Source organism: Desmodus rotundus, chromosome 9 (genome assembly GCF_022682495.2).
Source record: "Desmodus rotundus isolate HL8 chromosome 9, HLdesRot8A.1, whole genome shotgun sequence".
Classification (NCBI taxonomy): Eukaryota; Metazoa; Chordata; class Mammalia; order Chiroptera; family Phyllostomidae; genus Desmodus; species Desmodus rotundus.
Genome location: NC_071395.1, coordinates 77,114,777 through 77,127,454, shown reverse-complemented (window position 1 = coordinate 77,127,454; position 12,678 = coordinate 77,114,777). Strand labels below are relative to the sequence as shown.

The 12,678-nt window shown below is 57.0% G+C and overlaps 1 protein-coding gene and 1 pseudogene across 2 annotated transcripts in view; one reads left to right on the top strand and one right to left on the bottom strand.

Moving 5' to 3' along the window:
* Positions 1 to 12,678, top strand: part of DOC2B (double C2 domain beta) — a 30,219-nt gene that overhangs the window by 9,937 nt on the left and 7,604 nt on the right. For both annotated transcript variants that reach the window (XM_053910482.2, XM_053910483.2), the window contains 4 exons: positions 1,508 to 1,582; positions 4,874 to 4,983; positions 5,101 to 5,227; positions 7,780 to 7,937. In XM_053910482.2, the coding sequence (XP_053766457.1) occupies positions 1,508 to 1,582; positions 4,874 to 4,983; positions 5,101 to 5,227; positions 7,780 to 7,937 (470 nt within the window). The remainder of the gene's footprint in view (positions 1 to 1,507; positions 1,583 to 4,873; positions 4,984 to 5,100; positions 5,228 to 7,779; positions 7,938 to 12,678) is intronic.
* On the bottom strand, positions 4,035 to 4,692 carry LOC112308611 (small ribosomal subunit protein uS17-like; annotated as a pseudogene).

Sequence of the window (12,678 nt, the reverse complement as noted above, 5' to 3'; positions counted from 1 at the left end):
GGCTCTGGGTGGGGATGTGGGGAGGAGCCCCAGGGCTCAGAAAGCTGAGGCAGGGCTGACATGCAGAACCCCTCAGGGGATTCTGGGAGGAGGCCAGGTACCTGGCACCAGACCCTGGTTTGGCCGCCCTTCCACCGGGTAGGCAGAGCAGGCTCAGTTTGCTCACCTGTAACACAGGTTAGTCATCCCCACCAACGTGGTGGCCGTGAGCATCAAACAGTCAAGTTCCCGATGCTGCCCTGGAGCACGGTGCCAGGCAGCAGGCGCCCACCCACGCGCACACGGACACGAGGGCCCTCACATCCACAGAGGAGCTAAGAAAACTGGCAGACCTCCAGTCTGGGCACTTTGTGGGAGCAGGCAAGAGGCCAGGAAAGGGACTCGGGTTTGGAAGGGCCGCCTCGCTGCCATGGTGGGCGAGGGGCCTCTGGGACAGGCCTCGTCCAGAGCTGCCCCACTGAGCGGGGCAGAGCTCAGATACCCCGCCCCCGCCCTCAGCCACTTCTCTGGCTTCTTCCCAGGGGGCTAGCATGTGGGGAAAGAGGAGCGAACCCCCCTTGGTCAGCATTACCTCCTCACCTCACACTCCAGCCCTGGGAAGTGAGGACTGTTAACCCCTTTTACAGATGGTGAAGCCAAGGCTCAGGAGACCAAGGAACTCCTTCAACCTGTGTGCCCCTCCCAGAAGCAGAGCAGTGGGTGATGGGAGGTGCCCACCTGGGGGCTCCTTTAAACTGAGGTGGGGGCAGGAGCAGGAGAAGAGCCTCAGCTCCCCTGGGAGGTAGGCCTGGTCAGGAGCAGCTGACTAGTTCACCCAAGTGACGTCATGGGGTTGTCAGCTCAGCTTACACACGCCGCAGCTGCCTGTGTCCCTGTGCGCCATCACGAAAGAAAAAAGTACAATTTTCAGAAACAGAAGCAGGCGTAAGGTAGCTAAGCCCTGTCTGTTTATGGGTCCGCTAGTTCCCTGGCTGGGCACACCGATTGTTCTGAGAGTGAGGGATGCCACCTTGTGGAGGGACCCGCCGAGGCTGGCCAGCCAGCTGTGTGGCCTCCACAGACGCAGCCTGGTCTCCGGGACAGAGACCGTTTTCCTATAGCTACAGAGGGACGAGTGTGGATGGGTGGACAGGTGGTCCTGTGGATTTGAGGTCAGTGAGGGAAGTTTTGTTTGGAGAGTGGGGGGAGGGGATACAGGAAGAAGGAAGGGCCTGACGAAGCCGGGCCCTGAAGGCCTCATTCAGAGAAAGGTGAGTCACCTGGCCTCCACGATAAGGGGACGAGGAAGACAAAGGCTGCTCTGCCCAACACCCCGTGCTGGCCCTGGGCAGGCACAGTTGCGGGAGGGAGATCACGCCAGCGCTGAGCCCCCTCGCTGCCCCTTCTCAGAGTGTAGCACCAGGGGCTTCTGTGAAGAGGGTCATGAACGGCCTGAGCCAGGTGCCCGGAGGCCCTGGCGGCTGTGTCCCTGACCCCCAGCTCACAGCCTTTGTTCTCTTCTGCCCAGGGACTGAAGCCAATGGATCACAACGGGCTGGCGGACCCCTATGTCAAGTTGCACCTGCTGCCCGGAGCCAGTAAGGTGAGGGGGTCTGCCCACGGTGACAGCCCAGGCCGGGCTTGGGGCACCCAGGGATGCCCATAGCTCTCACACCCGCCTCAGAGCCCAAGCAAGCTGATGGGACCTCAGCCATTCACCTCCACCCGAGCACCCAGTCAGCCCCACAGCCTCCGGACCTCCCAGGGCCTAAGGTCAGCACTGCCTGCCTTCTGAGCTGGCGAAACTCTCCAGAGAAGTTCCAGGCCAGCATTTCATAAGGCGCAGTCTTAGCTGGAGGTTAATATTATGTTTTTAAAAAGGGTTCCGCCTTGGCCGGGCGGCTCAGTTGGTTGGAGCTTCGTCCTGTACACCAAGAGGCTGCAGGTTCAGTCCCGCGTCAGGGCACGTACAGGAGGCAACTGATCAGCGTTTCTGTCTCACATCGATGTTACTGTCTCTCTCTCTCTCCCTCCCCCGCTTGCCTCTCTAAAGTCAATAAAAGCATATCCTGCTCTGGCTGGTGTGGCTCAGCGGATTGAGCACTGGCCTGCGAACCAAACGGTTGTCAGCTCGATTCCCATCTACAGCACGGTCCTGGGTTGTGGGCCAGATCCCCAGTAGGGGACGTAGGGCACAGGAGGCAACCACACATTGCTGGTTTCTCCCTCCCTCCCCCTCTCTAAAAATAAATAAATAAACTCTTTAAAAAAAAGAACATATCCTGGGGTGAAAATTAAAAATAAATAAGTAAAAGGGTTCTGTGGCCGGATAACACTGGGAAACGTTGCTAATCAGGCTTCTTTACTGCAGGCCTTGCCAGAGCCTTTAACGTGATGGTGGACCGCTCTGTGCTGGGCCACCGGGGGTTCAGTGGGCAGCGCCTGCCCAGTTTGTCCGCAGAACCCACGTTCCCATGCCAGGTGGCCCAGCAGGCAGATCAAGAGCACGGTGCATCTGGGAAAAGAGAGAAAAAAAATTTAGTAAAATTGGCTATGAAACAAAAGCACCAAGGTGACCCTCAGCCCTGGAAGATCAGCTCTTCGTCAGCTTCCTCGCATGTGCCTTACAGCTCAGGGTTGTTTCCTTCTACATTTCATGGAGGGAAGGTCACGTCTGCTTTTCAGATTTGGGTCTAGCCCGTCCTGGGGCCCACATACATCTCAAGGGGTGAGCTGTGCAGACCCATGTCAGCGGGGCACTGGACTACCGACCAGTTTTGTTTCTCGTGGAGGCCAGGGGGAACGAAGGGGCACATGGGCCACAAGACACGGGAGTGTGAGCAGCACAGCCCTGTGGCTGGTGTCCTTCTCCTGGCCTCTTTCTCTGAAGCCAAGAGTGAGGGAGTTCCTTCCCGGCCCTCAAGTGGCCTGAAAGGGAAGAAGAGCCGTTCATGGGAGCACCCTCTGGGCAGAGAGCCTCCCTGGCCACTGGGGGACTCCTCTAGGCCAGCTAGGCATCCTGCCCACAGCTCAGTAGCCACGGGCTGCAGGGCCTGAGCCAATGCTGAGCCAAAGACCCTCGGACCAGTGTGCAGAGCCGAGGCTCACCCCCACCCAGGAGAACCACTCAAAGTCTGGGAGGCCAGGGCCATAGGGGAAGTGACAGTGGCCCTGCAGCACTGGGCTCCCCGCTGCAGGGCTTCCTGCTGCAGGGCTCCACATCAACCTGCTGCCCTTGGAACTTGCCGGGCTGAGGGCCTTGGGACCAGGGAACACACCCCACTCAGGAGCTCAGTGACCATAGTCCCTAGACTCCTGGGACCTAGAATGGCAGTGCCTGGAGGCCGAGTTGTGGGGACCCCCACAGGACTTTTCAAGGAAGAGAGCTGCCAGTACGCCGTTCTTATGGTGGGGAACCTGGCACAGAGGGCGATAAGGCACTGAGCTCCACAGAGCTCATGTGAGGGCTGGAGCTGCGCTTTGAACCCAGGCCCGTCCGGCCCCAGGCTGGGCCTAGTGTGGCAGAACCCAGATCTGCAGAAGCACAGAGGAAGGCGTGGAGGTGCCTCGGCAGCTTGGGCAGGCCACCACCCCACAGGCGTTCTCTAGGGAAGGTGACATTCCAGGGCGAGGGCACAACCTGGGCAAAGGCAAGGAGGTATGAGGGAGACAGTCCAGTCCCACAGGCTTCCCAGCAGCCCCGCACCCAGCCCCAGTCTCCTGCAGACCCTACCCCACACACGCCACATCCACACACACACCACCTCCACCCACACCCACACACCTCCACACGCACACCACACACACCCACACACACACCACCTACACACACCCACACACATACCTCCACACACGCACATCCCCCACATGCCACCTCCACACATACCCACGCACATAGCTGAGCAGGGAGCCCCCGTAGGGCTGCAGGAGTGCCTCCAACCACACAAATTTCTTACCTTCTAGTTCTGTAGCTTAGAAGTCTGACATAGGTCCCAAGTGTCAGGGGCTGCGGTCCCTTCTGGAGGCTCCACAGGAGGAGCTGTGTCCCATCCGTCTCCAGTGGAGAGAGGCTACCCATCTCCCGTCTTCAGAGCCAGCAAAGCCGGCTCTCCTCTCCTCTCCTGCCTTCAAGGACCCGATGATTGCACTGGGCCCCCCCAGATCGCCTAGATAACCCATTTTATTTTATTTTATTTTTTGACTGAGAAAATAACTTTATTTTGTTTGGGGGCGCAGGCAGGGTCCAGTCTCAGAACTTCTGGAACTGCTTCTTGGTGCCCGCAGCCTTGGTGACCTTGAGCACGTCTTGCTCAGGGGCCGGCACTCCCCCACTGTGACGATGTCGCCGATCTGGACATCTCTGAAGCAGGGGGACAGGTGCACTGACATGTTCTTGTGGCGCTTCTCGAAACGGTTGCACTTTCGGGTGTAGTGGAGGTAGTCTCGGCGGATGACGATGGCCCTCTGCATCTTCATTTTGGTCACCACGCCAGACAAGATGCGCCCTCGGATGGAGACCTGACCAGTAAAGGGGCACTTCTTGTCAATGTAGGTGCCCTCGCTGGCCTCCTTGGGCGTCTTGAAACCCGGACCGACGTTCCTGTAGTATCACGGTAGCTTCTCTTTGCCGGTTTCTCCGAGCAGGACCCTCTTCTTATTTTGAAAGATGGTGGGCTGCTTTTGACAGGCTCACTCTGTCCGAATGTCCACCATCTTCGCAGCCGCCTGAAAAGAAAGCGATGATCCCATTTTAAAGGCAGCTGGTTAACGACCTTAATTCCCCTTTACTCCCAGGTTTGGGGGGGTGGGGGATGAGGACGTGGTCTTCTTCAGGGGACATTATTCCGCCCACGCACTGTACTCCTTCTCACTCACAGGATTTTGCTTTCTCCAGGCGAATAAGCTCAGAACAAAAACCCTCCGAAACACTCTGAACCCCACGTGGAACGAGACCCTCACTTACTACGGGATCACGGACGAAGACATGATTCGGAAGACCCTGCGGTGGGTGAGGGCCCCGGCCGTGGGCCCCCCGCACCCGCACCGTATCCACTCCCCGCCCACCGCGGAAGCGGAGAGTGCCCGGTGTGTCTGAGCGGTGGCCGTGCCCTTGCCTTCCAGGATCTCCGTGTGTGATGAGGACAAATTCCGCCACAACGAGTTCATCGGGGAGACAAGAGTGCCCCTGAAAAAGCTGAAACCCAACCACACCAAGACGTTCAGCATCTGCCTGGAGAAGCAGCTGCCGGTGAGTAGGCCCTCCCTGCGGGAGCTCAGGGCCAGCCGCATTTACTGAGCACCTACTCTGCGTCTGGCATGGCTGCAGGTGCTGGGGAGACAGAAATCCCTGCCCCCATGGAACTTGAGCAGGAGACAGACCCAAACGGGTTAAGTCACTCATTCAGATCCTGTATCACAGTGATCAAGGCCAAGGACAGCATGGGAAGGGCTGAGGGTTTAGATGAGTGCTGGGGAGGGACTCCCCGTGCTGCAGAGGGAACAGCAGCGTGTTCCCTGTATGACATGTGCTCAGCCTGCTGGGGGCACAGGCAAGAAGCCCATTGAGTGCAGCAGAGAAAAAGAGGGAGTGTGTTCTAGGAGTGGAGAGCAGAGGTTTGGGGGTGGGGAAGCTGGGAAGGACTCAGGCCTTCACCCTGAATGAGATGTGCTAGGCAAGGGCTAGGGCAGCCAACTACACCTTACCAGGGTCCCTGGGCTCAGAGTGGCAGAGAGGAGGAGTGCGGAGAGCAGTGAGAAGAAGAGCCTGGCCTGGCCTGACCTGGGCAGGCCCAGCAGCACCTGGGTGAGTGTGCCGGCAGATCTGCGTCCCTGCGTGTGGGGCCGCGCACCTGGAGGATCAAGAATTGTTAACTGGGATGCAGAGGACCTTGAGAGGAGCAGCTGGGGACACGGGAAGTCAACTGGAACATGTTAGGCACGAGGTGCCTGTGAGATACCCAGAGGAGACAGAAAATAATTCCTTCCTAGAAATTACAATTGTTTGAAAATGATGTCAAAGCCCATTCTGCCCCCTGGCCGGCTGCAACAGCTGAGCCCTCCCAGAGCCTCTGTCCCGTCATCTCTCAGCCCTGCCTCCCCTCTGTCGGAGGCCTCACCTTCACCCCGTTCAAGGGCTATGAGGGTTTGGCCAGGAGGCCCCAGGGTCCTAAGAAACCATGACCTTCTGACAGCCCAGTACAATCCCCTTCCTGGGACAGTGCCCCCAGAGGCCCAGGCAAGGGGAAAGCAATAGGGGACAGAGCCCAGTGGCTGTGCCCCACGTGCAGGGCCTGAGCCCTGGGACAGATGGTCAAGGCCAGGGAACAAGTCACCTGGAGGCCAGAGCTTCCTGCCAGAATCCCAGCTCTGTCTTCTTGTATAATTTGATCAAATGTTATTCCCTTGTCATGTTCTCTCCACCCATAGACATTTGTGTGATGGGTATGACCTTTCTTGTTTTATTATTAGTCACTAACCACAGGTAACCCAGTTTTCCCAAACGATCTATGTCACTTATAAAAGGCAACATCAACTCCTACTGTACTTGTGTTCCTGGGATTTGATCCCCAGCATAAAGAAGCACCTGTGTGTGGGGGTGCGTGTGTGAGCTGTGTATGAGAGCCTGTGTGAGTGTGTATTGCATGTGCACGAGTGTGCATGTGTGGGCGCATTGGAGTGTGTGGACTGAGAGTGTGAGGGTGTGTGTGTGCACATGGATGGGTGAGAGTGTGCGTGCCTGTACTCGGGGCGTGACTGGGGTTCTGCTAGGGGCTCGTTAGTCTGGTTTCAGGGACACGAGGTCACCACGGGACTGGACCGCTCTGGCAGTGAAGACACGTTTTCATGATACGTTTTAGATTTGATGTTGTCTTGAGAACTGATTGGTTCTCCGTAAGTGCTGAGTAATAAACCAGTTTAATGGTCTTCGTATGAAATGACCCAAAGCATTTATACCACCCCCCGAAATAGCTGAAAATATCCACGCTCATTTATATTGTTTAATTTTCACACATCACACAAACTAGCACAAGAGCCATGGTTTAGTGAGGCCCTAGGCCAGAGGGGCAGGCAGTTGACTCGCACCTGCCTAGTCTGGTCCCCACCCCTAGGCTGCCTGAACACTGTGTTGAGAAAGATGCTGAGGCTGCATTTGAGCTCAGGGTGTGTGCTGTGATCCATTAGCCATGTCTGCTCTGGGTGTGGGAGTTGGAGAAATCGATCCTTCCCTCACTTCACAGGAACCCCATCTCCAAGGAGGTGTAGGCGTGGCCCCTGCCGACGAGGGCCCATGTGGGGCATCCCTTTAGTGATAGGCAGAGTACAGTTGTGGGTAAAGGGACATGGCTGAGACTCTGTGGGAGAGGAGCCTGGCAGAGGGACCCTTGGGAGCCCTGGGGCTCCAGCTGGGTGTGTCTGGGTGGACAGAGGGTGCAGGAGAGGGGTCCATGTGAGCAGCAGCCAGAATGTGGGAACAGGTGACCTCAAGAGGATGAGAAATGGAGAAGCATCGGGCTGGCTGCAGTGGGGAAGCCAGACAGTGCAGCCCAGAGCTGAGGTCTGATCCCAGAGGTGGGCACAGGCCTGGACGGCCTCCATCAGCCTCCCGGCTCTCCCTGGGCGTGGGAATGTGTCAAAGCTTTGTCTTCCATGTTTTCCCAAAGGGGGCCACCCTTGAACCCTGAGAAGCTCTGGGAAGCACCTGCTCCATTTGTCCTGGGCCCATGGATGGCCTTGGTGGCCCGTGGCTGAGGGAAGGGATGGGAGCAGGGGAGCACAGCCCAGTGACTGCCTGCCCCACAGGTGGACAAGACGGAAGACAAGTCCCTGGAGGAGCGGGGCCGCATCCTCATCTCCCTCAAGTACAGCTCGCAGAAGCAGGGCCTGCTGGTCGGCATTGTGCGCTGTGCACACCTGGCTGCCATGGATGCCAACGGCTACTCGGATCCCTATGTGAAAATGTGAGTGTGTGGCCAGGCCAGCCACCTCCTCCTCCAGTTTCCTCAGGGGACAGGAGGCCCATGTGACAAGGTCAAGTGGTTTGTGGGGCCAGCACAGACCGCGCGCCTGCAGCACAGTGGGCACAGTGCCACAGGAACGACTCTCTTCTGTGCTCCTTTGGCAACTCCACAGGTTAAGTTTACCCAGCCCCATTTCACAGATGAGGAAACTGAGGCCTGTGGAAGTTGCGTGGCTTCCCGGGGTCACACAGATAGAGAGTAGTTATCTCCTGATGCTCCACTTGGACTTCCCCGTGACCGCAGGGCCCAGGAGGGGCCACAGCAGATTGCAGGAGGGGCGGGAGGGGGCAGCCCGTGCCAAGAGGCCGGGAGATCCGGTGAAGGAACTCCGCAGTGGACTTGGTGCTGCCTGCCTGCCCAGCCCTGCGCTGCCGCCACAGGTGCACACAAGGCTCTGCCCAGCCCTACCAGCTGGGGCTCGTGGCAGCACTGGGGAGAGACACTAACTCAGGGGCCGTGCAAGGCAACCTGGGCCCGAGTCGTGAACCCATACCCAGATAGGGGCACGGGTTGCTCGCTCTGAGATGCAGGCAGGAGCTGGTGGCCCTTCAGGTAGGGATGGATGAAGCAGGCGTCACGGTGCCCGCCATCGGTGCTTTGGGCCACCCACAAACCAAGGTGGATGTTAGTCTGCATTCACAGCGAGGCTGTCCCGAAGGCTGGGCATGGGGAGGATCTGGCTCAGCAGAGAGGAGGTGCTCCTCTCCGCTCCGAGGAGCAGAGGGGTTAGGACAGGCCTGGCCTGAGGGGCGCTGAGAAGGTGCAGGGGACAGAGGCCACGGGGAGGCCCGTACTGCCACATGGCACAACTCTGCGGCCCCTTCCCACTGGTGGCTTTCATATTTCTGTCAGTGAGATGACAGAAATGGCGCACTTTGGAAAACAGCCTGGCAGGTGCTCAAAAGGTTAGGCCTGGAGTCACCACGCGACCCGGTCATCCCACTGCCCGGCGTGTACCCAAGAACTGAAAGCGGTCCCACAAAAACATGCGTGTGAGCGTCCATAGCAGCGTTGGCCATACAGACAGCAGGCGGAACAGCCTAACTGCCCGCCAGCTGCTGAATTAGCAACATGCGGCCCACTCACACAAGGAGCGTTATTTGGCGTAAGAAGGAGTGAAATGCCGATTCACACTACAGCGTGTGTGAACCTTAAGAAGCCAGCCACGAAGGCCACGTACGCTATGGTTCCGTTTACAAGGCATGTCCAGAACAGGCAAATCCGCAGTGACAGCAGACGAGTAGTTGCCAGGGGTCAGGTAGGTTGGGGGAGACAGGGGTGACCACTGATGGGGGCTGGGTTTCTTCCCGGGCGATGGAAACATTGCAGAACCTGATGGTGGCTGCGCAACTCTGGGAATGGACTAGAAACTGTTGAATTATATACACTTGAGCAGGGTGCCTTGCACAGCATGTGAATTATATCTCAGTAAAGCTGTTATTTTTTTAAATCCGATGCCGCCAGGCTCCAGGGGCAGCACCCAGGTGTCATGGGGCGCTGACCAGGACCCGTGGGGAAGGTCAGGGGCTACTCATTTTCCACATAAAAAACAACAAGGAACTGGGCCCTCACATCAATCATTAGCAAAACCACGATGCCCAGTGGATCGGAGACCCCTGAGCAGGGAAGCGCTGGGAGCAGCCAGAAGACAAACAGGATACTCCATGACCCCTGGCGGGAAAGTCAGCGGTTCCAGTAAAGTAGGAAGTGGTGCGCCCTGTGGCTGCATCGTTTCCCTTCTCTGTATCCTAGAAACCCCTGCCCGGGGAAGCTGTTACTGCAGCCCTGCTCCTCACAGTGATAACCTGGAAAAAGCCAAGCATTCATCAGCCGAGGCACAGCTTCACAGCGTGTGGCATAAGCATAGAATGGGTACTGCGTGGCTAAAAATGAATACTTAGGACTAGAAGGATTAGCATGGACAGCTCTCCAAAACATGCTAAGCCCAAATGCAAACTGCAGAACGGTTGAACACAGTGTGATGCCGTTTCTGGCCGTTTCTTACTTTTTTTCCCCCTCACCTGAGGACATGCTTATTGATTTTAGAGGTGGGGAGGGAGAGAGAGAGGGAGAGGAACATCAATCGGTTGCCTCTTGCACACGCCCTGACTGGAGATCGAACCCGCAACTCAGGCATGTGCCCCGACCAGGAATTGAACCAGCAACCTTTCAGTTCACAGGACAACACTCCAACTGAGTCGCATGGGCCAGGGCCCCAGCCCCAGGGGGTGGTCTGAGGAGGACAGAAGGGGAAGGGACTGGAAAGGGGAGCAAGGTGCCACCGCCTGTAACGGTAATGCTGGAGTTCACTTATGGCAGGAGATACAGTCTGAAGCAAAATGCTGTGATGTTTTAAAGTCAGGCTCCATGGCCACTCCCCAGGTTGACAGGAACTCAGGGCCTCTGCTGAGTTATCCAGAAAGCAAGGTCTCACCTGGTACAACAGAGTTGGAGCAGGGTGCCCCCGTGGCTGCGGCCTGCGCCCCAAGACAGGGCACCTGTGAACTGAGAAGAGATTCAGCCAGGGAAGTGCCAGGTATGGGTGCAGCGCTAGATGGGCCAAGGCCTTCTGTCAGCACCCTTATTTTTCTACGCCTCACCCCGGATAGCATGTGCCTCAGTTTTCCCAGGCTGAAGATTGACCCCCAATCCAGCTTTTCAGAGTATGAGGGACAGCACCGGCACCACGCTGGTAATAGCCATCACTGCCGCGTGCAGGCGGGGCCAGGCCTCACCAGACCCTCCTGAAGCCCTGCGCTGTCACTGCGGTTACCGTCACCACACTACTCCCGGGTGACTGACCAAGCTCAGGCGACTCATGAGCCCTGCTGGCCAGTGCAGGACAGAGCCAGGGCGGGACAGAGACCAGCGGCCAGGCCTCCGGGCTTTGCCAGGCCCGCTCCTGGCCCACGCAGGTTGTACTCAGGGGCTCACAGGAGTGCAGAGGGGAGGCGGCAGGGAACTCCAGGCAGAGGGGACAGCACAGGCTGGAGGCAGGACAGAGAACAATCCCTAGGGGAGCCGTTCATGGCTGGAGGCCCTGGGGCTGGTGGCCGCCAGGGGGACCCGGCGAGGGGTCACTGGGTAGTCACTGGCCATGCAGCATTGAGGGCGTGGGGATCCTGGAACAGCTTTCCTTCAGGGGACTCCCAAAGGGGGGGGCCCATACTCCCACTGGGTGGGGCTCCCCTGGCCTTTCTCCTCACACCCAAAGAGGCAGGTCAGAAAACAAAGCTCCAATAAACAGCCGAAAGGTCAAAGAAGCCTATGGAAGCTTGTAAGGAACTGAAGACATTCACCATATCTGGGCGAGGCACTTAAGGGAAACCTGTTCCAAAAATCAGGTGCACGGAAGTACACTTCATACACAGTGAGTGCTGCCTGCCTCCACAGCCAAGGCGGACTGCTGCTCTCAGACTTTCCCCAGCCAGCCACTGGCTTGCTTTCTGTCTCCTAGTGCTCTGTCCCCGGGTTTCCCATCGAGGCCACCGTCCAGCGTGTTAGCTTTTGAATCTAGCTTCTTCCACGCCACACACTGCATTGGAGACTCAGCCGGGCAGACGCACGGCCTGTAGCTTAGACCTTCTTGCTAAGCAGCCGTCCGTCAGACAGCTCAGCTGCACGTGGCGCGTCGGTCCACCCGCCGAAGTGCCTGTGGGTTGTTTCCAGTTCGGGGGTGACTGTGTAGTGCTGCCAGAGGACAGGGGTTCGTGTGGACATGTCTTCATTTCTTTCCCCCACCCCCAGCTTTTGTCAATATGTATTTTGTACAGTTTCGATAAGGAACCAGTATTATTTATGTAATAAAATCACAACCCCAAAACTAGTAAGTGCAAAGTAAAGCAACAGTGAGATAGCACTTCCTGCCTTTCAAACTAGCAAGGAATTTGTATTGTTGAGTTTACTGGAGTAGCCCTGGTTAGTAACATTATATACATTTCAGGTGTACGACTGTATGACGCCGTATGTTTACTCTGTCGCGTGCTCCCCACCCGAAGTCTCGTCTCCTCTCCTTCCGTCGCCTTGTAATTTAACCCCCTTCCCCTCTGGTGTCCACCATTCTGTTGTATCTTTGAGTTTGTTTTGTTTGTTCATTTGTTGCTTTTTGTTTTGTGTCCCACATATGGGTGAGAACATACCGTTCTTGTCTTTTACCTTATGACTCATTTCACTTAGCACAATGCTCTCAACAGCCTTCCATGTTGTCGCAAACGGCGATATTTCATCTTTTCTCTTATGGCTGAGTAGCATTCCATCATATATATACACACGTGTGTATATACACACATGTATATACACATATATATTCATGTCAAAGATGCTTTATCCGGGCCTCCACTGAAGGACGTTCAGGTTGTTTCCGCGTCTTGGCTTTTGCACGTAACGCTGCAGGGCGCGCAGGGTATGCATCTTTACGGACCCCGTTCTCAATGTTCGGGGTCGACGCCCAGGAGAGGGACCGCTGGGTCATGTAGTAGCTCTGTTTGAATTGTTTGAGGAGCCTCCCTACTGCTGTCCCGGAGGCTGCACCACTTGCATGCCCAGCAGCAGCTACGACGGTCCCCTCTGCTCCTCCCAGTTTGTCGCCTTGCTGATGATGATGGCAGCCACTCCAACGGGGTGAGGTGGTGTCTCGCGTGGTTTTGATTTTCGTTTCCTGATGATTAGTGATGTTGAGCAT